A 25,779-nucleotide genomic window follows, 5' to 3' on the forward strand; every position below is an offset into this window, starting at 1 on the left:
CAACAGTAGGTCTTTTTACAGACGGCAAGGAATGAAACATTAAATTGTTTTTGAAGTTAATGCTGTTTAAAATCAACACAGTAGCATCTTCTAGGGAATATTCTCCTCCTCTCTTCAAGCTAAGGCAGCTATGTCTATTTGACTTAAGGAGAGAGTGTACGCTTGAAAAGGATACTGATTCTTCTCTTGGATTAAGGCAAGTCCTGGGCATATTTTACAGTTGTTGCAGGGAATCTCCCATATTACTACATGGGATAGGGAAGAAAGGGCACTGTTTTCATCACCATGAGCTTCTCACCCTAAACAAGTCCCATTAAAGGAACTCTGCATTCTCCCAAGTAGTAAACTTTTATCCCTGACCTGCTGTTTCATACCATAAAACCCTTCTGTGAGGATGAGAGTGCCCGTCAACTGGCTCCTAGATGGCAACCCCCACAAAGATAAGCAGAGAGGATCTGGCAAAGTTCTCCTTACCTAGCGGACTGGCTGGCATGGCTCGGTGTATCCACCACCGTCGGTTCTGGCGATGGACTCCTGGGTGGGGGTGGCGGGCTTTCTGGTTCCTCTGCCTCATCTGGAGCCTCCTCTTTAATCTGGATGGGTGGTATCGTAGACGTGACCACTGGGACGTTTCCGCAGGAAGCTGCCGACGTGGAGACTGCGGCTTGAGGCGGAACGCCAGGCACAGAAGGAGGCGTGGATGTCGACGGACAAGAGGGCGGAGTGATGGAGGGCGGCCCCCCGGGGGCAAAGGGATGCTGGGAGAAAGGGGGCTGTGAAGGTACTTGATGGAGACTGGCGGAGGGGTGGCTGGCCGAGGCAGGCAAGCTCTGGCTTTGCGTCAGGACGGGAGGCTGTGCTGATGAGGGCTGTAGCGGCTGACTCTGAGGCATCAGCTGCAAGGGAGGCGGATGCGCAGATGGCGGGTGGTGAGTCGAGAGGGAGCTGAGCGGCTTCAGGGCGGGCGGTGGCGGCAGATTGGAGTTCATGGAAAACGGCGAAGGTCCCGACAGATGGGGAGGGTGCTTGTGTGCTGGGGTAGGGAGCTGAGGGATTGGGGTGGTGGGAGGCGGTTTGATGTGTGGCATAGATAGGGGGGCAGGGGGCAGGGGCTGCTCTCGCGGTGGCTGTGGCGGCTGCTGCATGGGAGACGGTGCTTGCAAGCCGGGCTGGGCTGCAGGGGGCTGAAGCGCCGCATGGGGGTGAGAGGCGGGCTGTGACTGCAGGGGAACCTGAGACTGAGAAGAGGCCGACGACTGAGGCGGCAGCGAGAAAGCCTGAGAAGGGACTTGATGAGGCAGGAGCGGCTGGGCCTGGAGGCTGTGAGGGACCGCCTGGATCTGCCCGTGGAGCGGAGGCTGCGGGTGCGGCTGAGATGCGGTGGGAACCTGGGGTTGGCTCTGGGGCACGGTCAGAGGCTGCAGAGGTGGGTGAGGTGAAGGGAGTCTCTGGGGGTGAAGCACAGGGCCTTGCTGGATATGAGAATGAGGGGGCACCGGAGCTGCTGGCTGGCCGGGCGGCTGGGATGCTGGAGAAACATGGGAGGGCACCGAAGAGGGGGTACTTGCAGCTATGGGCAGAGGTGCGGGCAGCTGTGCTGACACAGGGAGAGCAGGTGGCGGGGGTTGCGACAGGCCATTGGTCGCCTGCAGCACTTGCTGCTGAGCGGACGAATCTGAGTCACTTTCGTTCTCCTGGGGGCTGGGGATGCTGGGCGAGGTGCTCCGGTTGTCCTGGTCGATGTCCTTCGGGTCACTGCTGCCCTCATCGTTCACACTGCGGCTGTCGGAGCTTTCCCCTTCTCCCTCCCCTTCCGAGGGGGAATCGGGCCTGCTGATCTCCTGTGGGGAAGGATGGAGAGCACCTCCTAAGGACCAGGGCAGCACTCCAGCAGAGTCATCTGCTGCCCTGAGCCAATGTGCCCACAACAGAAAGGCCCCCCCCACCCAACCACTTAACACTGTGGAGAAAACCCTCTGGGTAGGCCTCCTGAGACAGACACCCCAACCAGGGGCCCTGTGAGAAGAGGGTTGTTTCAATGGGTAGAAGGATCTCTTGGTGGGCTGCACTTCTGTTGGTCTCCCACCTTTTCTCCTTGAATCTAAGGCCTGCGGCAGCCACGTCATTTTGCCTCCCATGGGAGTCAGTCTCTGAAATGGCAGGACACCTGCCCCAGAAAGCTCTGAGAGCCCGTCAGCTGCAGTGGGGAGAGGGACCCCTTTGCAGGCACCAGAGGGCACAGACTTCTTTTCTTGGTAACAGGAAATTTGTATGTAGCCAGTGTTAGGGGACACATTTCGGGTAAGGAAGGGGGAGGCATAGAAGCACCGCCAGGGAGGTTTTCTTTTTCCTTACTGATTCACTCCCTGCCAGAAAACACACATTGTTCCCAGCCTGCTGCCCCAGTGAAAAGGGGTATGTCAGAGACTCCCTTCTGAGACTTACTTGAGTTTTGGTTTTTTTGGCGTTGATTCTTTCAGGCTCCTCTGTGTCAGACGCTGCTTTTTCTCGCTGTCGCTTGGAACTCTTGAGAGGAGATGATGTCTCCTCTTTTATCTTCTACCATACATGAAAAGGAGAAAGGAAGAGGATGTTAAGGGGTAGGGGGATGACTGAAGAACGAATGGGAGTTCTCAAATAGTGCCTGTCCAAATCACAGTGATGCTAACGATGCATGTTAGGCTCCATAAGATATTTAGTTATTTGTAGCCCAGCTTTCTAACTGAGACTCAAGGACGATTACACAATGTAAAAAGAGGGCAAACGACATGAGACATCCAAGAAACAATGCAACAGGACCAGGATTATTAAAATTAGACACAATGCAAAAAAAGGAAGTATCAGACAGGGTATGTCATAAACGATGCAAAAAATGGGAATTACAGAACTAGAAAGCAATACAGTTAAAACGAGATAATAAGACAATTCTGTTTCCTTTATAAAAGTGCCCCTGTGAACTTTTCCATTTCTGTATTACAGTAGTGGGTAGGGAAGAAGGCCTTGTCTAGAAACTATTCAGGCTGGATACACACACTGATGCATTCTAAGCAGGGCTGTTTTCAAAGTGTGATGCGGGGAACCCTGGAGCCTCGTCAGGGTTTTGTCAATGAAAAGATTAAATATGATGGACTTGGGACACTGGAAGCCAGCCGAAGCCACGCCCTCTGCACTGTGAAGCTGCGGGGGAGAATTGGCTGTATAAAAAGGTCACGTGCTCAGTTGATGTGGGCCCACACTGCCATGTGCGTGTACCGGGAAAAGCACTGCACAGAGCACGTGTGCAGAGTATCTGTGGTAGTGGAGCAAGAGCTCAGCAGTGAGCGAGTCAACATGATAAGGGCATGTAGAAAGTTTCCAAAACCACTGGACTCTGATGAGGTGGTTTCAGGCTGCTTTTCCAGCATTTCCAGGCAACAGGATTTTGAGACACAGGTGTCATTTCCCAGCCTGAGAGCTTGGGGAATTGCTGCTGGTCGGCTTAGACCATGCCGGGCTAGCCGGACTAAGGTTGCGACCCAACACAAGGCAGCGTCATGTGTTCTGTTAACAGACATTGACTCCCAGCCAAACAGCGCTCTCAGTCCCAACTACTTGCTTGTGAGTTATTGGAACAAGCATCTAAGAACCACCATATGTCCCATCTAGCCCATCCGTGGTTAAGTGGTTCGGCTGCGAATCGGCACTCTACTGGTTCGAATCCCACTACTCCCATGAGCTCAGTAGGTGGCCTTGTGTAAGCCACTCCTCTCAGCCCCAGCTCCCCAGCTGTATTGTGGGGATAATAATAATAATAATAATAATAATAACTTGTTCACCGCTCTGGATGAGGCACTAATCTGCCCAGAAGAGCGGTATATAAGCACAGTTGTTAATAACAACAACAACAACAACAACATTCGATTTATATACCACCCTTCAAGGACAACTTAATGCCCACTCAGAGCAGTTTACAAAGTATGTTGTTGTTATCCCCACAACAACAATCACCCTGTGAGGTGGGTGGGGCTGAGAGAGCTCCTAGAAGCTGTGACTAGCCCAAGGTCACCCAGCTGGCTTCAAGGGGAGGAGTGGGGAGTTGTAGTAGTAGTAGTAGTAGTAGTAGTAGTAGTAGTAGTAGTAGTTGTAGTAGTTGTTGTTGTTATTATTATCTTGTTTTCCACATTTGCCAACATCCTTCCCCTTCTGATATTCAGAGAGACACTGTGTCGAAACACAGAGGTTTCACTTTGCCATTTCGCTTCGTGACCTACCCCTCCATGAACTTCTCTGGCCACCTTTTACAGCAATACTGGAACAAGCCAAGAGCCTATCTTCGAATAATCAGAACATACCTTGGTGGACTTCTTCACTGAGTCAGCCTTGCTATCATTACTTGAAGTACTGGCAGCGCTGGGAGAGTTGCGACCGCTGGATCGGATGTCTTCGTTGATGGGGGAGGCTCTACCATCGGGGCTGGTTGGCTGCTTTTTACGACCACTGCGTAGTGTAGACATCTGCTGGTTTACGGAGAAATGCAGGGAGCATGACAAAGGCTGCTGCATACGTGTCCTATATGCTTTGGGGCAAAATGGATGGCAAGTTTCCCTTGCGACTGATTCCAGAGAAGCCCTCTGTTTATCTTGTGCATTTACATGCATTTTTAATATGCCAAAGTAGTGACAGTCTCACACCAAGAACATCTCAGAATATATCAAATAGTCTGTTCCCTGTTTGTTCTAGTGTACCCCAAGAAATCAGCTAATGGAAACAGAAAGACATTGTCACAGCACAGTTAACAACTTCTCCAGGCATCTTTGGGGAGCAGCAGATGGGTTTCAGTAAAGCACACATGCCACCGATTGTCACCCCAGAAAAGTTACAAAGCTCAACAGGGAGATGCAACTGCTTTCAATGGTGGATACCGCAGGATAAAAGTGGGGCAGAACTAGGTTAATTATACACACACACACCATGACTATCACAGCCACTAGTCATTTATTTATTTATAAGCAAGCTAATTAATATAATCTCGTGTGATTTTTTTCCTCTAAGAGCAGAACACCCAGCTGAGGAGTCTGGGCAGAGAACAAGATCTTCGTTTCCTTTTCCTCTGAATTTCAGGGTCCTATGAAGAACATTTATTCCAAAAACTCGGGCTTATCAAATGCTGCTCTAGCTTTCACTTTTGACTATAAAGGAGCCACAAATAAAAGGAGAATCAATGGGCAGAGGGGGGCCCTGTGTATCCTCTTCCCAGAGCCGCCCCCGCCCCTAACCTGGAACTAGCCCTGGCTTCCTGTATCACTTTTATCCTTATTCTGGACAGTTGGTGAACACGTCTTTGTCTAAATGAAGGCCTGGGACTGAAAGAGAATACAGCCGCCACCAAGAACACTGCTGCTCCTAGATAATGCAGGTATTAACTCATCTACAATGCCACCAGCTACACCCTCACCCTCCATTACCAGGAAGCACCCCCTCTCAAGAAAAACTAGTGGTGGGAGGGGGAGGTTATATTCTTTTTTGCAGCTTGCAAAAAGGGCTGAGACGATGGTGCACTGCTTTGGCTCAGCTCTCCCAATCAATTCGCACAGGTGGCCATAACCTATGTAGGATTAGGGGGACATGCTTTCCAGACAGACTTGCTTCTCTGCACCTCTTCAGAAATTAAGTACTCGCTCTGCTGCCAATGCTGGCTGGAAAGGGGCTTTGCTCACCAAAACATCACCTCCTACGCGTGTGAGTTTACATCTAATCAAGCCTAGGTTCCTCCAAGAGGAACAAAGGTTGGCCATTGCATACACACAAGACGGTGGCAGGTGCAAGATACACAAGAGTGTTGCGACATCCTGCTCTATGAACTAAACTCACCATTTGAGTTCTCCCTGCAACACAGCTGCCTATAAAGCGGGGGGATGGCAGGGAAGGTGGCGAGCGACCTACCGAGCCTCGACTCCTCCGTGTCCTCATGCTATGCTTCCCGCTGAGTCCATCATCTTCCTCTTTGACAGGCTTAAACATAAAGGGGGGCGGGTCCACTGGCTTCTCGATGGGCGGGAGCTCCCCGTACTTCTTGAAGTGGATACGGCAGTCAGTACAGAGCAAGATGTTCTCCCGCCCACCGTGGTGCCAGTCCTTGGAGGCTGCGGCCAGAAAGAGAGGTGAGCACACGGGGTCATTGCTGCTGATGATATACCACCTTTGCATCCAAAATTCTGCTTCTCTCCCCCCAAAAACTGCAAAGGCATGCACTACTATTCACATTTTTTTAAATGGGGGAAACTGAGGCTGAAAGGTGGCGATCCAACTGACACCAGCAGTGGCTTAGCAGAGATATGAACGGAAACCAAGGACAAGGCACCATCAGCAGCTCAGGGTAGCCAGCGTACTGAATCTTGGGCATGCTGAAATGTACCCAATATCTCCCTTCCCACTGAATGGAGTCTGTCCTTCTGTCGGAGGAAGTCTCCTTGCACAGTGGTGGAAGAGTCACTAGATACAACCCACTGACACTGCAGAGGTTCACTGGTCATTTATTCCTCCAGGGAAATTCTTTGTGAGCGGGAGCATGGAGCAAGGTGCGAGAAACTTGCTACCAAGGCCATAGGTGTGGGTGGATTAGGGAAAAGTGCTGACGGTGTGCCTACAGAGAGGTAAAGCAGTGCATTCCAGAAGGGACCAGCTCTCCTCACCTGTGTGCCTCTGTACAAAACGCGACAACCCCCCCTCCCAAACACACACACATTTTGTATGTGACTGGGACAAATTGGGGTTTTGAAACCTTGAGTCTGTAACTGCCCACTGTAGTTTCCACCCCAAACATTAAAAAACATACATTCCTCTTAAATAGAGGAAATTCCTCAGGGTTTTTGGGGGGTGGGGGGAAGGAGATACAGATGAAGGTGCATACTGGTGGTGAAGCAGTGGCGACAGGCGTAACCCTTCAGCTCTTGCTCGCTGTCTTCACTGTCGAAATCATCCTCACTGGCGGAACTCAAATCCACTAAAAATGAACCAAGAGGAGGAAGAGGGAGGGGAAGAAAAAGAGCAAATCACTGAGTCAGGGAGTTTCTCTGTCCATGCTTCTTCTTTTTTTTGGTTATGCCAGCACCAGAAATTCTACATTCCTGCATGAGGTTGCCCACAGCTCAGGCAGCTGTCACACTGGATTCTGTAAATTGGCCAGGAACTGGCCCAGAAAGATCTTAGAGCACACTTAGGTAGATGGCCCGCTCCCTTCTGGCTCAACACCAAAAACAGGGTTCCCTCCATGCTGTGCAAGTCTGCATGCTGTTGCCCGGAATGTGCGCAATACTGGTAACTCTTATTAAGGAAACTCAAAAACTGCTGGGCACAGGAGCTAAAGTTCTCAAACAGAAATAACCGTGGGTTCCTAAATATCCCCTTGGCAAGGGAAGGGAGCAGAAGGGACATCTGGTCTCCTGGTTTTAGCTACAGATGTGTGGATTGATTCTGCAATGTTGCCCACCGCATCAAGTGCAGAATTTAGCAGCCTATCCAGTCTATTCAAGGCAAAGGCAAATTTCTAGCCTCTCTAAAACTCTGAAGACTTCCCTTGGTCCTCTCTATGACTAGCAGATGCAGCACAGATTATACAAATACATACAAAGCTACTGTTGGAGCAGAAGGAGGCTTAGTGTGGTACAGACTCTTGAATGCAAGTGCAAGGCATACAGACCCTTGGCTTTGGGCCACAAGGAACTGCATATGTGAACCAAAGAAACTGCTTTATTCTGAATCAGAGCATGAGCCCATCTAGCCTGTCACTCTCGGTCCTGACTGGCAGTGTCTCTCATGCAGCACCTCTTCCCCACACCCAGTTCCCCTATTCTTGTAGGATATTTCTATGGCACATCTTCAGGAGGCGTACAATTTTTTTAAAAGCCACTGAAAACAAGCCACTGGACATAAACAGCATGAAAACTATCCATAAAAGAGAAGCAGACCATTAAATGCTGGTAAGATAAAACCCCTAATTAAACGCCTAGACAAAAAGAGGTGGTTTTGGCCTGACGCCTAAAAGGTAGTAGTAGTACAGGTGCCAGGACACCCTGAAGGGGGAGGGCATTCCAGAGATGAGGTGCCACCACAGAAAACGTTCTGCCTCTAGTCGCCACCCACCTCGCCTCTTAAGACAGGGACACAGAGAAGAGGGAGTGATCTTAGCCGGATTCTTTTAGCTGGAGACTGGACCATCTGCAGGCAAAGCATATGCACACCACTGCGGAGCGACAGGCCATCCCCAAGACAAGCAAGGCATTCTGACACCAGCCTCACACAGGCCACTCTGTTGCCAGAGCTACCTGCCAGCTGCTGGGTAGGCACGGCCGGGGCAAGCGGCCTTACTGGGTCCCCAAAACACAAACGACCTGTGAGGATGCCTCAACTCACTCACACTGCAGTGGGCTAAGGGCGTTCTGAACCCAGCAAAATAAGCTGCAAAAAATGCCTTCTTCCAACTCGGTCTAGCCTGGAAGTCGGTCCCCTACTTGATATGGCTGACCTGGCCACCTGGATCCATGCCATGGTCACACAGAGAATGGAGTACTGTAATGCACCCTACATAGTTCTCCCCACAAAGTCAAGTCGGGACTTCAGCTGGCGCAGAATGCCACAGCTCAATTATTATCAGGAGCCGGGTGGAGCATGTGTATTACTCCCATCAGGCCCCAAGTTCAGTTCAAGGTTTTGACTGTCACATACAAAGCCTTTTATGGCCTTGGCCCCTCATATCTGCAGGGCTGCCTTGCACCCTATGCTCTGCCACAGCAGTTTTGTTCATCTGAAGAGGGCCCTTTGCAGATACCATCCTGCAAATGGGTGAACAAACAACTGCCTGAATCCCCCCCAGAACCAAAGGGAAGCAACATCACAGCAGAGAATCACATCCATTCCACCCAAACTAAACTGAAGCAAGGGACACTGTTGCAACTTAGCTACAGTAAAAAATCAAGATATTTGTTTTTTGGTTCTGAATACCCAGATTGTACCGAATCAGCCAAAATTCGGCATTTTAATCCAAATTCCGAACCAAACTGCAGACCCTTGGCGTAATCTACCTTGAGTCTCAGTGAGAAAGGCAGACCATCAACCAACCAACCCAATCAACTAATAAATATTCATTCCTCTCCCTGAACTGAAAGTGTTACCAAGGGCATATTCAACATGGTGCACACTCTGTATTAAAAGAGAGAGAGAAATGCTTCTACTAGTTAAATTCTGTATGAAGGTAAATTGAATTCTGTACGCTCCAGAAATTATGTGCATCATTCCACCTTTTGTATTATTTGTTTTTGCTACTCAACGTGCAGGGCAACGAGTTGAAACCCACTAGTCAGAACACTATAAACCACTTTTGTTCAGACACCCTTCTGGCTTCACCCTTTCAAGCATCCAATCCCAGTTCTAAGGGCTAGAAACTTGAAAGCTGAGGTTACTCAAGCAGAATATGGCTGCCAGAGTCGTTCTGTGCTGCTCTGAGTTCCTGTGGAATCACAACATCAGCTAAGCATCAACTGGCAGATGAAATGAGAAATGTTATGTCTGCAAGACAGAGGTGGAAGAGACACGCTTGGTACTACTGGACTGAGCGTACGGGGCCCTCATTCCATGCAGAGGATGGTGCAGGAGAAAACAGTCTTATTCCCATGCAAACTGGGACAAACTTAAGCCTAAGTGAGCCAGCCATTTCTGCACACAGTTCTTTTGCCAACGCTGCCTCCCACCAGTGTGAGCCAATTGCTTGCTGATCCCCGACACCTGCCATCCATGGGGATAATGAACAGAGAGCACAAGCACAGACGAGGGCTCGAACTCCATTTTCTTGGCTGCATTCGGTCAGAGGCAGAAAGCGATTACCTTCCTCTGTGGCCCTATGCATCAAAACAGGGATAAGTGCGCTGCTTTCACCCTCCTACTTACAGAATTCACTGGAGGGGGGCCTGGAGGGAGTGTTAACTGGTGTGGAAGCTGTTCGGGTCTTAATTCTCCGGAACACGGCCTGCCTCCGATGCCTGCGGTGAGCTCGAGAACTTGCAGCTTCGGGGGTTTTCTTCCAGTAGTAATAGAAGGTGATCAGTTCTCCCTACAAAAGCAGAAAGAATCAGAGTGTTGTCAAAAACGGCAGCTGGGAGGTCTCTCGCACACGTATCCTTCTTGCTGCACTGTGTACTCAGTATCTTTTGCAGCCTGGATCACCTCATCCTATTACATGTAAAAATATCCTTGGATATCACAGGGGTGGAGGGGGGCAGAATCAGGAAGGAGATCTAAGAAAAAACAACTTTCTGTTTTGATGCTGTTCACCAATCAACCACTATATAAAGGTTGGACATGTCTTCTCTGACTGCCGGTGGGTGTCCATGGCTCCAGCCAGAAAGAGGTCATTCTTAGCACATGCTCCTCGAGTTCCTTTAAGTGGAGCTGTCAGAATGGAACCTTCTATATGCAATGCACAGGCTCTGCCTCTGAGCTGCGGCCCCTCCTCTTGAGCGAAACTGCCTTGCAGGATCAGTCAAGTTAGTGGAGAATGAGTTTTTCAATGGCTACTGGCCGTGAAAGTTACCTGAAGTGCCACTGACAAGGCAGCATATTTCTGAGGACCAGAAAACCGGGGGGAAAGAAGCAACGATGGAGGGAATCCCTGCCTCATCAACCTTTCGGCCTTCTTCACTCAGTGAGTAATTAAATTGTGGAATGCACTGGCAGGATATGTCATAATGGCCATGAACGTAAATGGCAAGGAGTTAAACGGATGTGCAGAAGACAGGCCCATCAGTAACTACAAGCCATGATATCTAATGAAACTAGGAAGAATACTGGACTAGATGGACTACTGGTCTGACCTAACAGGGGTCGTCTAATGTTCTTAGGAAAATTATGCTCTGTTTGTGAACTTCCACCCAAGGTGCCTAGCTGGTCTCTTCTGGAAACAGGATGTTGGGTTACACAGACTCTGGTCTCATCCAGCAAGACATGTCTAGCAACAGGAGAAGGAATGGAGGTTTATGGACTTGGACTGGGAAAGGGAAAACAGCAGTAGCACCATACAGGTTAGAGGAGAACTGAGGCTATTCTGAAATAGTAGCATTAGGATAAAACCACCACAAAGATACAAAGACCCTTAGTCTGTGCTAATGAACATCTTCTCACTAATGAAAGGTATGGAGGGTAAGAGGGAGATGACCCACAAACCCCCTGCTCTGTTAACCCTGTGTGCACACTGCCCCAGGGTATGAGTCAGCAATGGCAGCACCCCAGAATGGGGAACGGGGGACAGCTGTGTGCGCAAAGATGTTAAAAAATGAGTTCTAGTTTTTCGGTTTTGATAAAAAAGAGCAAGGAGGCCATTGATAGGTCCACATTGCAAGCTTTAGCCATTTACTAGATCAGTTTCGTTTACTTCCAAGGAACCCTCCAGAGAACAACTCTCAGCATCTGAGGAAGGGATGGCAATGGAATATTTTCAGCTCATGGTACAGACTTGCTCCCCAGCACCATGGAACAGCACAGCTGTGCTTTCTAAATCAGCACTTACGCATGAACCATAAAATTCGACTTTACTATCTGGAAAGAATTACCTTCCAAAAAAATATTATTCTATTTTTGGATATCAACGAACCAATACCACTGGTAACACTTCTGCATTAGAAAAACTGCGCACAAGATTAAAACACACGAAACAAAGCCCTAAAAAACATGGAAACTATATTAAAGAAATCTATTTCTCTTTTTAAAAATCTGAATATATATGGCCATGTTAAGATAATTAGACAGTAAAAGCGCATAGCAAGATAATTCCGCAGTGTAATGAACCTGGCTCGCATTCAAAAACCAGAGCAGACGATATTCAAACTAGCAGGTGTAATGCCGAGCTAAAGCGCAGCATGTGGTTTTAATCTCCTCTCGTTTTGCTTTGAAACCCCATCATTTCCAAGTGGCTTGTTTGCCTCAAGGGGAAGAGGGGGAAAGGCACTGCCTCTTTCAAGCTGCAAAAGAACTGGAGGTGTTTCTATCTGGCCTCTTGAAATCCAAGTCAGAACAAACACACCTCAACTGCCCACAAAAAGGAAAAAAAGAAGAGGGGGTCCCTCATCTGGAATCAATGCATGATCTAATCCCTATAAAAACTCAGCCTGTGCGCTTGCAAATCCACATTCAGCAGCCTTTGCATGGGTGACACCTGCGAACCAAGAAGTCTCTTACAAGCATTCGCTGATACTGCTCCAGGCTTTTCAAAGATGTCAAATGAAGAACTTGAGATAAACTCTGTGGATAAGCAGCTTCTGGTGGTCCCCGGCTCGAGGGACATTCAGCTGGCTTCCACCAGGGCCAGGACTTTTTCTGCCCTGGCCCCGGCCTGGTGGAACGCTCTTGCAATGGAGATCCGGGCCCTGTGGGACCTGTTACAGTTCCGCAGGGCCTGCAAGACGGAGATGTTCCGCCGGGCCTTTCACTAGGGGCTAGCTTTTGGTCCCCCTTCTGAGCGCCACACCCTCTTTTTGCAGCCGCCCTTGAGTTATATCATGGTGGTGCCGGGGCTTATGATGATCTTGTAGTAGCTGATCTGTCTGATGGTGCCTGAATTTTAATGTGTTAATATGTTAATAAGTTTTATTGTATTTTAACAGTATATTTGTTGGAAGCTGCCCTGAGCCTGCTTGGGGGAAGGGCGGGGTATAAGTTGAACGAAATAAAATAACTGCTACCAACGTAACACTTTTGCCATGGTTACAGTTGTGGCACCAATGCTGGCAGAACTGCATATACAGCCACAACTATAAAAGCGCACAAGGCAAGCTGAACAAGGAGGGTTAGGGAACATTGTGTCGGGGTGGAGAAGGCGCACAAACGGACAATGGAGTCCATACACAGTCAACCATAGCTTCCAAGTGACACTGGAGAATGGCGTGCAACCCAGCAATGTCTACTAGGACGCATTTACAGTAGTGCATGAATGTACATAATATGGCTAGTTCCCATACAGAGAACAACTGGGTCACAGAAGAAGCGTCTTTGAATAATTCCGATTCTCTGAGACTCATTGGATACCACTCTATTCTATCAGCCTATGTGCATCCCCCCCCCCCAAAAAAAACATTTGGGCACATTCTCTGCATCTTGTGCACAGCCAATCATAATGTGCATTCACCACTCAACTGTTACATGTACAACACACATGTTGTACATGTTCTTGAATCAAAATCAATCGCAACAAATAACTGCTTGGCACAGCACAAAGCACAGCAGCCCTCTGCAGTACGTGGCAATTACCTAGGAATGCCCCTTATGCCACTCACCTCTTGTACCAGATCAAAGGAGCGTATGCCACAGGCCACATTTAAGCAGCAGGTGATTTCTCCCCCTGCTGATGAAGTCAAACCCTCCCACCGATCACTTCCCCTCACCCCACAGTTGTGTCTGCAAGGTTTGGCGCTTATTCTGAACATACAAAGCTGCCTTATAGAGATCACTGGCCCATCTAACTCAGTAACTGACAAGGAAATGTTTGTGCCACTTATCCAGGAACCTGCCCAAGGTGGCTTACAAAATAAAATAATAGTAATAAAACATTAAAAGATATTAAAATCCCACATTTAAAACCCAGCCAAATATAGTCCATAAAAAACAAACCACTGACAGCTTAATTACAGTTTCCAGACTAAAACAGTGTTAAAAGATCAACCTCTTAATTAAAAGCCTGGGTTAACAAACATTTTGGCTTGGCACCTAAAAGAAACCAATGTAGGCAAGCCTCAAAAAGAAACACATTCCATAAGCATGAGCAGTCAGTGTGATGCAGTGGCAAAAAAGGCAAACTCAGTCTTGGGTTGTATCAAAGGGGCCACTGCATCGAAATCGCAGGAGGTCACAGTCCCTCTCTGTACTGCCTTGGTCAGGCCTCACCTGGAGTACTGTGTGCAGTTCTGGAGGTCCCACTTCAAAAAGGATGTGGACAAAATCGAGAGGGTGCAGAAGAGAGCAATGAGGATGACCAGGGGTCTGGAGACTGAGCCCTACGAGGAAAGGCTGAGGGCCTTGGGAATGTTTAGTTTGGAGAAGAGGAGATAGAGGGGGGACATGATTGCTCTCTTTAAGTATTTGAAAGGCTATCATTTGGAGGAGGGCAAGGAGCTGTTCCAGTTGGCAGCAGAGGATAGGACTCAAAGCAACGGGCTTAAATTACATGCAGAAAGGTACCGGCTGGATATTAGGAAAAACTTTTTCACGATCAGAGTAGTTCAAAGGTGGAGTCAGCTGCCTAGGGAGGTGGTGAGCTCCCCTTTACTGGCAGTTTTCAAGAAGAAGCTGGGTGAATATTTGTCAAGGATGCTTTAGGCTCATCCTGCGTTGGGCAGGGGGTTGGACTAGAAGGTCTGTATGGCCCCTTCCAGCACTGTGATTCTGTGATAAACGAAGGGCTACTACTAAAAAACCCTTTCTCTGTCACCCACTTCATCTCTGAAGGCCAGGGCATAGAGAACAGAGCTTGTGAGACAGAGCTTAACTGGTGGGCTGGACACTGTGGGACAAGACAGTTCTTCAGGTACCCTGGCCCCAAATCATTTAGGACTCTAACGGTAAGAACCGGCACTCTGAATTGTGACCAGAAACAAACAGGCAGCCGGTGCAGATCTTCCAGCACTGGGACGATGCAATCCTTGTGTCCCTCCGAATAATAGCCCCGCTGATGCATTTTGGAGGAACTGTAATTAATAGTTATACCCCCACCTTCCTAATTCATGGTATCTCTGACTCCCCAAAGTGAATTTTACACATTTACAGCAGCTTTGGAGCAGGCAATGTTTCAAACCAAATAAAACCAGCAGTACAAACTTCTCAGGTACACACAATGTTGGATACTGGGCCCAACTTACCACACGCTTTTTTACGCAGGGCCAGCAAACTGAGCCCAGACAAGGATAATTTCTGAAACTTCCAAACAATCCAGTACTAAACCTTACCGGGGGCGGGGGGTGGTCCTGCGTTTAAGGAACTAAGTTCTGAAAGAGTAATGGAAGCTGTTCTTTGAGGAACTCTCACTTTAAACAATCAGTCATCAACAAAGGAATATTGATAAACTTGGCCAGGTTCATCACTTGAGGACTGGGGCATCAAGTAATGACTGACACCAAGACAAACACCACAGATTGCTCATATCACCTGGTGCCACATCAAAGACAAATCTTTCCGACACCCAGCTCTGAGTCAGGAACTATGTAACCAATACCCCTACGGAGCATTTATACAGTGCTTTTGGTGTTCAATGTGCTTCATACAGAATCAGTCATAGGGCTGGAAGGTACCTCCAGGATCATCTAGTCCAACCCCCTGCACAGTGCAGGAAATTCACAACTACCTCCCCACACACCCCCAGCGACCCCCTGCTCCATGCCAGAAGATGGTAAAACACTGTCAGGATCCCTAATTAAACTGGCCTGGGGAAAATTGTCTCCTGACTCCAAAGTGGCGATCGGCATTACTCTGGGTGTATAAGAAGGGGCCATGAGAATTAAGCACTGATGTAACCCTTCCTGCCCTCCTTCTCATGATCTGCCTGGGTTCACAGAATCAGCATTGCTGTCAGATGGCCATCTAGCCTCTGCTTAAAAACCTCCAAAGAAGGAGGGCCCACCACCTCCCAAGGAAGCCTGTTCCACTGAGGGACCACTCTGTCAGGAAGTTCTTCCTAGTGTTTAGCCAAAAACTCTTCTGATTTAATTTCAACCCACTGGTTCTGGTCTGATCTTCTGGGGCAGTGGAAAACAACTCTGAGCCATCCTCTATATGACAGCCCTTCAAGTATTTGAAGATGGTTATTATATCACCTCTCAGTCATCTCCTCTCCAAGCTAAACATGTGTCACCTTACTGTGATCCTTACAACAGCCTTGCTAGGTCAAGTCAATTATTCCCATATTGTGGACTGGGGGGGGGGGGGCGGTGGAGAGGCTGAAGCTGTGAAAATGTTGCTGGCCTAAGTCCTCTGAAAAATTCAATGGCAGAGATGCCTCCTAGCCCACAGTTCTTTCTGTTAGGCTCTAGGCTACACCAGAACCAGCTTTTGGCTGCTATGAAAAACCTGCAATACAAGAGAAACACGCAGGTTTGGTTCAGCAGGTCTCTCTGAAAATGCAAGTTTGCTAACTTGAGAACAAGCCTCTGCCCTCTGCAGTCCATGTGTGTCATCTGAACAAGGGGAGAACAAGAGTACATTTAACAGGCACTTGAAATCTTTGCCAGTGTGCCCAGATATGCATGCCATGCACATAAACTCCGCCCCAGGTTTTACCAGCTGCCTTGCCTACAATCAGAGGCTATCATGTCTAGCAAAGGAATTAAACGCTGGAGTGGAGTGAATTGGAGAGGATTAGGAACAGCATGCTGCCGACTGCCTGGGTGGCAAGAGCCTGAGCATAAACAAAAAAAGAAGAGACGAAGAGGCTCTGGCTGTACGTACAGGGAGACAGAACAGCTCCCAGATTCACTGTGAGTCAAGTCAATTGAACGGTAATCAAACATGCAGAGTGTGTGCGCACGCCACAGAAGGCCCATCCATCGCGCGTAAATTCAGAGAACAAAAGCGGCTGTGGAAATCAATAGCCTACTGAAACATTAACACAGGCAATCATTGATCAAAAGGGCCCCTCACAAAAGAGCTGCCTTGCGTATTAGCTAGTGTTCTTTTGGCTTGCAAGACAACACGGGACAGGCTCGCAAGGGCCGGGTGACCTCACCTCTTTCGTTTGCAAGGAAGAAGCTGGGCAAGGGTGAGACAGGCTGATCGAGGGAGGCAAAACTGCTTTCCTGTACCTTGCATGTCCTGGGCAGCTAATTCTAGCTCAGAGAGATGCTCCCAGCCAAGGCTGCATACATTTAAATCTATTTTTAAAAGCCTTCTTGTGGCAGCGACTGAAAAGGCACATCAAAGCCCCCTGCAGAAAACGGCACCAATGTAGAGCTCAATTATTGTCCTCGTTTTCTCCCAATCCTCTCACCGTTATACACTGGAATCTGCTGTAGATGGGAACAGGCCCCCTCTTTTGTGTCATGTTAAACACGAGACAACCCCCCAGCCTCCACACCTCTTCCTGACCCACTGCAAAAATATCCCTCCCAATCACGACTCTATTCTACCTTCTGACTGGATCGTGTCCCAGGGATGGTTGTGGGACAACATCCAATTCTGTACCATGTTAAGAGGGCAACCTGCAGCTGAGAGAGGGGAAGATGCACAGGGACCTAATCTCTGCATCTGTGATGGATATGGAGTGTGCAACCTCACAGCTGTACAGCTGCCACTTACTAATCTCCAGCACGCCATGTCAGTGCACTGGGAGCAAAAGGCCCCTGCAGTAAATGCCATCCAACATAGTACATGGCATCACTGTGCCATGGACAGTGGACCCTGCTCTGTGCATGGTACACACCATGCAATGACAACATACGATTCAAGGTGGCAAAGCTGACAGGAATCCATCCAGCCTGCGGAGGACTTATGATGGGCTTCCAGATGAGAGCTGGGAAAGGACATCGTGCGCGCACCCATTCCCCAAACTTGTCTACTGTCACTGCACTCCAGAAGGCATTTCACCAGCTGAATGACCAAGTGTGGAGCACGTGGAGATGTTTTGACTCAGTTCTGTGGCACACGAAGCAGGCGCCCCTCTACCAAAATCTGATGCCATAAATTCAACCGAACTGGTGCCACGAGACTCTTCTTTGGTTTTGCTACTTCACTAAGACCTTGCTAGAATTCCTAGGCTGTGAATCTCTTCAGACATTACAGGTGAGCAGACAAGCAAATCCTGTTCTGAAGCTGGAGAATGCCACAATGGCACTGCGTTGGAGGGGGAAAAACCAGGAAGACTGAAGCTCGACACAATGCTATGCAGGAAGACATTTTGCCAAGGCCGCCAGGGCTAAATTGGCATACCAGTCAGTAACTCATCCCCATTTCCTGGCACTGCTTGCTCCAGGTAGGCCTTTTAAAAGTTGAGTCATCATCTCAGAATAGTAAGCATGGAACAAACACCATCATCTCCCAATTACAATATTCTTCAATGTTTTCTCCCATTGATCAGTGTTGCTCTATAGCAGACGTTTAATCCTCCAGTCCTAATATTTAGACTACCATTATCAGAAGAACTCTGAGCATCAATTCTGGGGGGCAACAACAGTGGGCAGTTTCAGTTCCTATGCCTTCTTTGTAAGCCTTCCAGGAATACCTATCTGGTCTCTATTAGAAAGGTTACTGGCCTAAACAGACCCACGTTCTGATCGTCTTATTGATCAGCTCCAAACTCCTCTGAATATTCCACCTCTCCCTTTGCAAGAGGAGGCAAACACCACCAACATCACAGTCCTAAAAATAGCGAAACAAAATGTCACAGTACATATGTGAGCTTTTAAAGGTGCTACAAGATGCATTTGTCCTCCTTGCTGTTTGTACCCACCTGTTTTCTCTTTTCTGTTTCCAAACTAGATCGGGTTTATTTGCCTGGAACAAGGAGATGCTGGGCCAGGCAGATTTAACAACTCCACGTTGACCGATTCGGCCTAAGTGCTGCTGTCCTCGCGTTCTCGCACCTCCTTATCAGTGGTTTTTCAGGTTGAAAAGACATAGAACAGGCTGTACTGGTGTGTTTATGTCTGAGTCTTGCCTTAGGTAAACACTGGATTAGCACTGCCTACTACAAAATCCGAGAGGCTGCAGGAGGAAGGGCTGCCACCCTTTTCATCCTTGCAAAACCTGTCATATGAATGCATCAACTTACCTTCAAGTACCTCTTGCGGCAAAGTAGAGTGAGCAAGCCCCTAATAATTGCTCTTTAACTTCCCAAGAGCGTCACTTTGCTGGGGGGGGGGGGGGCGCACACAAACATGCACAGCTATTTAAAAAAACCCTCAATGAACAATAGTTCACATTCAGATACTGCACTGGGCTCAAAGCACGCCAGCCAGATTACAAACTGGAGTTGGTCACAGGAATCGCATCATGCTGATGCTGTAACAGCTCTGTTGGTTCCCAGTTGGTTTCCAGGCCAATTTCAAAGAGCTAGTTTTAACTTTTAAAGCCCTGAAATGTTTGATTCCACTATACACTGTATGAACAGCTGAATGAATATGAAAAGTGACCTGGCGGGGGTAAAAGGGCTTGTCAAGAGCTACATACACAGATAAAGATTTTGAAGACCTAAGCAGGCAGCCCCATCAATGGGTGGCTAAACATGGCTGGCTAAAGCTGCAATTCTATGCATCTTTATGCTGGACTGGGTCCCAATTAAACGAAGGGAGCTCTGAGACACTCAAAAAAGCTCCTACCCTGTTAATCTAGTTGGTCGCTAAGGCACCACTGGACCGGGATCCTGCTCTTCTACTACAGACCTACATGGCTGCCCACTTGAAACTATGAAATGAGCAGGACTTGCTTCTGAGTGACCACGCATATGACTGACTGCACTATTAGTTACCACCTGAGCAGGCCTGCTCTGAATGGATCCCAGCACAGCCTAAGCACAACACAAAATGCAAAATAACAGAACAAATACAAGTGTGTGGTGTGTGTGGCTGCCACTATTGGCCATTCTGCGCTCTTTCCGAGAGCAACTTCCGGCTTTCTTCCCGCAGGGGAGGTCCCCAAGCATTATTCTCATTTTCTTCTTCACCCTCCTGTCTGTCAAGTGGTGACAAATAGGTTTGTGTGTGTTCTAATTATGCAATAAGTCTCAACAGATTGCACAGCAGGACTGATTAATGTCCACTCTGGGTCTGTGGGGAATGCACAGCCCTGGAAATCTTTTACTGGGAGTATAGAAAAAGACATTTAAAGAAACAATTAGGACCTTCTGCAGTGTTATAAAAGCACATGCATGATTAAAAATTCTTCTTGGGGCTAAACTACTTCCTAGGGTATTTCTTCTAAATGTCACTATCTACGATCACATAATAAAGATGTGTACATGGGATTTTAAAAATGATGGTTCTTTTACAGCAAAGGTTCTCTTTCCTCCAAACTCACTTTTTTCTTAATCTGCTCCAGTCCTCATAAACCCTTAACTTACTATCCTCATTCGGGGAGGCATGGGCTGCATTTGGACATCACCAGGAACCGTTCACATGTTTTGGAGTCCCTGTCTGGAGGAAAGAAACAAGGGCTGCTTGCTGAAGTGTCCAAATTCAGATGTCTCAACAAACTGTGGCTAGACAGAAGGCTTCTTAAACCCGGAAGCTTTTGATTTCAGCTCTGTACGCCAGAGGGAGGGAGTGTGTGAACTTGATACCATAGCTGAAGTCTGGGAATCCTTTTCCTTCATCAACTTCTTCAAACCAGATGTGCTAAAAACCCTGGCTTTTAATTCTCCCTGCTTCCTACAATTACGTGGTCCAATCTACTTGCCCAATCTACTTCCCCGCTGCACCCCCACCCCCATTAATATTAATACTCCCCACCCCCCATTAATATCTGCTCACTGCAGCCTGCTTCAAATACTACATTATGTACAAAAATACCTGTATCTGTGTGAGTTCCATACACTTACTGCCATATTTAGACCAGCTCTTTGGTGCCTGCCTGTAAAGGCGTCTACACTCTGTGTATCTGGGTCACAGATCCCTGGTATGCTAATGTTGCAAACGTAGGCACAGAAAGCTCAGTTCAAACGTGCGGGTACATTTTAAAGACCAACAGAAATGTCTGAAACAAGCCTGGATGAAACACTGATCTCAATCTAGCTGGCGTGGGGTGGCCAGGGCCCCTTACCCTCCTGGTGGGGGGGACGACAACCTGGCACTCACCTTTTTTCATCTTTGTGCACACTCCCAGGCCTGTGTGGTGACATCATTTCTGGGAAGTGACGTCATTATGCAGGCCCGGGAGAGTGCCCTGGAGGCCTGTTCCCCCGCCTTTCTCCCCTGCCAGCCAGGTGAGTGGTGGTGGGGACAGAGGGTGGGAGCAGGGGATTCCCTACCTCCGCCGGGGGAATGGCAACTCTAAGCTGGGGCAACTTTTATTGGTTCAACATGTATGGAATGAGCAGAACATGGGAATCCAAGGTCCTAAGTTACTTTTTAGTTCTTTTGTCAAGTAAGAATCCAGTTGGGGAAATGCAGAAAGGTTGCAAAGGGTGGGAAGAAGAAAAAGGTTGGAAGCATCTGCTGTCAAAGAAACAATATTCCTCAACTTTGGAATTCTGTCTTGTTCTTTTCCCTTCATGAGGCCTCTCGTGGACTTACACAGCAAAACAACTTTGCCTCTGCCTGTTTCCTTGCTTGCTCTTTCCAAGGGAAACCTTTCAACCCAACAGTGAAACTCTTGTAGCTTGCTCAGTCAGTAAGAACGGCCAGGAAGATGTGCTGCGTGCTTACCAGAAGGTGGCGCTGCTTGTGCCCCAAAGGATTTACAGTTTTGATTTAAGCAAGTGACATAATGAAGACCTGTAGAACAAGCTGGCAAACTAATTGCAGCACTGTGCAGCATCTCTCCCCTCTCCTTTCCAGTTAAGACCAAAGCAGAACCTGGTAACCACAAAGTTCAGGTGTCCAATTTTGCAGCGTCCCTCATGTATTAATGGCAAGTCATTCCCAAATTAATCTACATTTCATTTTTGTTGTTGTTGTTGTTAAGAGATGGCTGTTTTACACAGACTCCATAAACCCTTCGCAAGGTGTGATTTTAGGAGGAGGAAGCCTGCAACAGTCCCTGAATATTGTAAGAAACACAGCACCTGGAAAAGGTGCCGAGAATGTCTTGCAGCTGGCTCTGAAGCAAGAGGGTAAAACTTATGGTACAAAAGAGTGATCAGAAAGCCACAGTTTCAGGATCCTGAGCCAACCTTCAGCGTACTTATGTCCCAATGGGGACCCAGAGCAGCTTACATCATTCTCCTCTCTCCACTGCATCCTCACACCAACCCTGTGAAGTAGGACAGGCTGTCACTATGTTAACTGCCTGTTTCACTCTTTACCCTTACTAAAACTAAAGCTGTGGGTGGGGACTCAAAACGTTGTGGGCCTGAGTAACCCTTGACAGTGAATTTGCAGGATGTACGTGTGTCTATCTTTTGTTATGTGGCATTGGTAAGAGAATCCACATGTTCCGATTTGAAACTTCCACCTGGTCTAGCTGGGAAATGGAAATTTGGTCCTTTAAGAGAACGTTACACCCTAGGAAAGCAGCTTCCTGGTGGAGTTCAGGTTATCATCCTGCTCCTCAGGGGCATGTGTGGCCAAGGGGAGGGGGGGGGGGTGAGAAGCAAATGGATGTTGGAAACTGACTACAGCATCATGGGCCAAAGATGCAAAGAGTGGCACCTAGAGACAGAATGCAGCATTGCAGGAGACAGCATTAACTTGCCTAGGACAGCAGAAAGGCAAGAAAGCCAAAAAGGATCTTGCAAAGCGAACATACTCACGTCTTCAAAATTATCTGGCAAGGAGGGGAGGAGAGATGGGTGAGAAAACCTCTCCAGTTCCACAAGTTCAGACTGCTGAGCTATATTTATACGCAAACAAGCATCCAGAGAAGGAAGCCAGAAAAAGGCAACCACATGACCTGCTCTTTAAGAAAAAATAAAAAGACAACCACTCCAAACTGTAGTCGTGACTTTTTTTTTAAATTTGTGTTTTCTTATAAAGAACAAAGATGTAAAATACAGATAAAAGAGAGCAAGCCCATTTGGGTCTTTGATTCTGTAAGATCATTTCTGCAGCTGAACATGCTTCCTCGGAAGCAAGTCTAATAGGAATTCTTTTCTGATGAGGACTGCAGTCTTTGATCATCTAGGAAATAGGTTAGCAGCCTTCGGACAACTGTTCACTGTAGAGGCGTTCCAGACTCTTTGGGGAAATGGTGACACGTTCAAAAATTAACACTGCAGGCCTAAGCTCTTCACAAAGAATTTGTCACAACTCTGCTCTCCATTCCTCAACCTCCCTTTAACATACAGACTGGCAGCTTTCTGTCTGGACTGGCTTGGCCAGAATTCAGGAACAGAAAAGGCAGGTTGCTTACCACTAACACTTTGTCTCAAACGACCTATGCAACCTTCTTTATTGCAACCCACCCACCCACCTACCCTCTCTCTCTCTTTCTCTCTCTCACACACACACAGAGTGATGTCAGTTCTGTGCTGGTGAAAAAAGAGGAGACAGGAACAAGAACAAGAAGCCATAAAGCTGCTTAAACCCACCATGCTCTACCCCGTAAACATTTTTCTGTTTATCTGCCCTTCATTACATGTGCAATCTTATTATCTCTGCACAGCATCAAAGTGACAGCCGTCAGGGTCACCCTATATAATGTATGTCGGCAGTGTTACATTTAATGATGGGAGCCAGGCGAGATGTGAAAGACGGGAGGGGGTGGAATACCGCAGGCTGCTTTAAAGGGATCATCAGTTATATCTGTGCATTTCCCGAGGTGATAATTGAATGACAGTGGCTGGAGGGAAATCCATTTTTGAGCTAAGGGAAAAGGTTGTTAGGAGAAAAAGGTTTTTTGCATGAGAAGCATATAATGGCTGCCAGGAAGCAAAGAAGCCTCTGTCGTCCTGTTATTTTGTAGGTTTTTTTATTTGGAGGATGGGAATTATCAAGCACAATCGAGCTTTTGAAATCGAGATGTCTATTTATAAAAAGGAGGCAGGACTTCAACCGCTGAACTCAGGCATCATGAAGTATTTTCTGCTGTGGTCGGCACGTCAAAACCAATTAATTTAAGGAGGAGGATAGGGGGTGTTCCGAGAGGGAGACATAAAACACAGGGGGGAGCCTATTTCTCTTTGTCATCTGGATTTTAAAAGATGAAGTTCACTACTATCCTAATTGTGTCTTAAGCAGTGCTTAAGTTTGCCTTTGCACGAAGGTAGAACGTCTCATTAATCTCCATTCTTTGTAATTCAGCAGCACAATAACAAAGCAGAGAATTACTAAAAACTTCATTAGTTAAAGAAGAAAAATTGCTATGGAACACCAACTAGCACGACGCAAAGTATCTTGCTAATTAAAAATACATTATGCTTGTCATAACAAACACTTTCTCGGAGTTGCAGATCAGGGCCATTTTCATTCCATTTGTTCATTCAAAACTGTCTCCGAGTCATTCAAGCAAAACAATGTGGGAACCAAGGGGAGCGGGGGGGGGGGACACCCACCCAATAAACCCCATTTCTGTTGGCAAGCATCTGACTCCCAGAGCTGGAACCACCAAAGCTAGTATCATTCAGTGTGCCCATTTTTCAGATAGATGGGTGGGTAGATTGGTAGACAGATGGTTAGACTAGATAGATAGATGAGTAGACTAGAGAATAGAATAGAATAGAATAGAATAGAATAGAATAGAATAGAATAGAATAGAATAGAATAGAATAGAATAGAATAGAATAGAATAGAATAGAATAGAATAGAATAGATATGCAATGCCAGCTTTCCATTCAACTGAGACCCTGGACAGCCACTTCCAGTCAGAGCAGACAAGACATGTATTTATGTATGTTTAGCAGCAGCATGTGGTGGGAACACACAGCACTGATGCTGAAATGAGGCTAAGGTGTGTGTGTGTGTGTGTGTGCGCGAGGGGTGCATCGCTCCCCAACATTAAGCTCAAATGTGTGAACTGTCAGGAAACTGGGAACTCTGCCTCCCTAAGCTCAGTCCTTCCTTGGCTCTAAACAGCAAGGACATGCTACAGTCAATATGCTTGTACAACAAAAATGACACTGTTGGTGCTCGGCTCCTCTCAGGGGTCTCTGTTCATGAACCCTCCCCCCCACCCTACACACACACTCCTTGCAATTACTGAACAGGGATCCCCAACAAAAAGGTTATTTAGATAAAAATTTTATACCTAAATGCTCAACATGCTCCAAATTTATTATCTCAGTAATCCTTACCATAGCCCTATAAGGCAGGCCAGTGTTGTGGTCTGGGAGCCCTGGAGCCTCTATAGCAGTGGTGAAGATCCAGAGGTGTGGAACTGACGAGTCTTTGGGTAAGAAATCACTGGGAACTTCACCCAAGCTGCTCTGAGTTTATAAATCTAATACACTGCAGATTGGCTGGGGTGTACACATACATGTGCTCATGTATTTGAGAGCATAGTTTGCTCACTATGCACTGGCTCCCCTTGAGGTTTACAAACTCATGACAGATACTAGAATACACCTAAACAATAATCGTTGGCCAAGTTTTTTCTTGTAAGATAGTGACTGAACTATGGAGCCTCTCCAAATGTCTTTCTGCGCACATATGCCATCACAGGGCATGATCTATTAATATTCAAGAATTTGCCATTTGAAGAGTAATATGAAAAGCCACAAGACTACAGAGAAAGAATCTGCCCAGTAATAACAAGGCAATACACAATTTTATTACACCTGTGAGCCAAGCAGTTGCAAAGCACCACTGGGCACTTCCATCAGCTCTTCCCAGATGGAGAGGAGGAGGATGTGGGGTGGCACGCTCTCTGCCACATTAACCCACTATGCCCCTATGGCTAGCCACTTCCTTTATGAAAAGGACCCAGCTCTTCCCAATGCATTATCCAAAATTATCCCACCACACATCAGCTCTCAGTCAACATGACTCCGAATTACAGCAGAAGCGCTCAAGAAGCTACATTTAAAAGGCACCCTAACTTTCCCATTACAGACCTGATGAAGCTGCTACAGACCTCTGGATGCTTTCATTACAAGAACTTTTCCCTCCACAAAATGAAGTAACACAACTAAGCAAAGAACACAAGGCTGCTGTACACACAGTTTTCTGAATCCGCTGCCTGAGC

General features: G+C 47.5%; 1 protein-coding gene across 7 annotated transcripts in view; it reads right to left on the minus strand.

Annotated features, from left to right (window-relative positions):
• Nucleotides 1-25,779, minus strand: part of RERE (arginine-glutamic acid dipeptide repeats) — a 349,852-nt gene that overhangs the window by 14,933 nt on the left and 309,140 nt on the right. For 5 of the 7 annotated variants that reach the window (XM_055001170.1, XM_055001172.1, XM_055001168.1 and 2 more), the window contains 6 exons: nt 9,922-10,084; nt 6,890-6,982; nt 5,923-6,122; nt 4,332-4,496; nt 2,446-2,559; nt 475-1,841 (listed from right to left, as the gene is read on the minus strand). In XM_055001170.1, the coding sequence (XP_054857145.1) occupies nt 475-1,841; nt 2,446-2,559; nt 4,332-4,496; nt 5,923-6,122; nt 6,890-6,982; nt 9,922-10,084 (2,102 nt within the window). The remainder of the gene's footprint in view (nt 1-474; nt 1,842-2,445; nt 2,560-4,331; nt 4,497-5,922; nt 6,123-6,889; nt 6,983-9,921; nt 10,085-25,779) is intronic. The other 2 variants (XM_055001173.1, XM_055001171.1) reach the window with 1 other exon arrangement.

Source organism: Eublepharis macularius, chromosome 17 (genome assembly GCF_028583425.1).
Source record: "Eublepharis macularius isolate TG4126 chromosome 17, MPM_Emac_v1.0, whole genome shotgun sequence".
Classification (NCBI taxonomy): domain Eukaryota; kingdom Metazoa; phylum Chordata; class Lepidosauria; order Squamata; family Eublepharidae; genus Eublepharis; species Eublepharis macularius.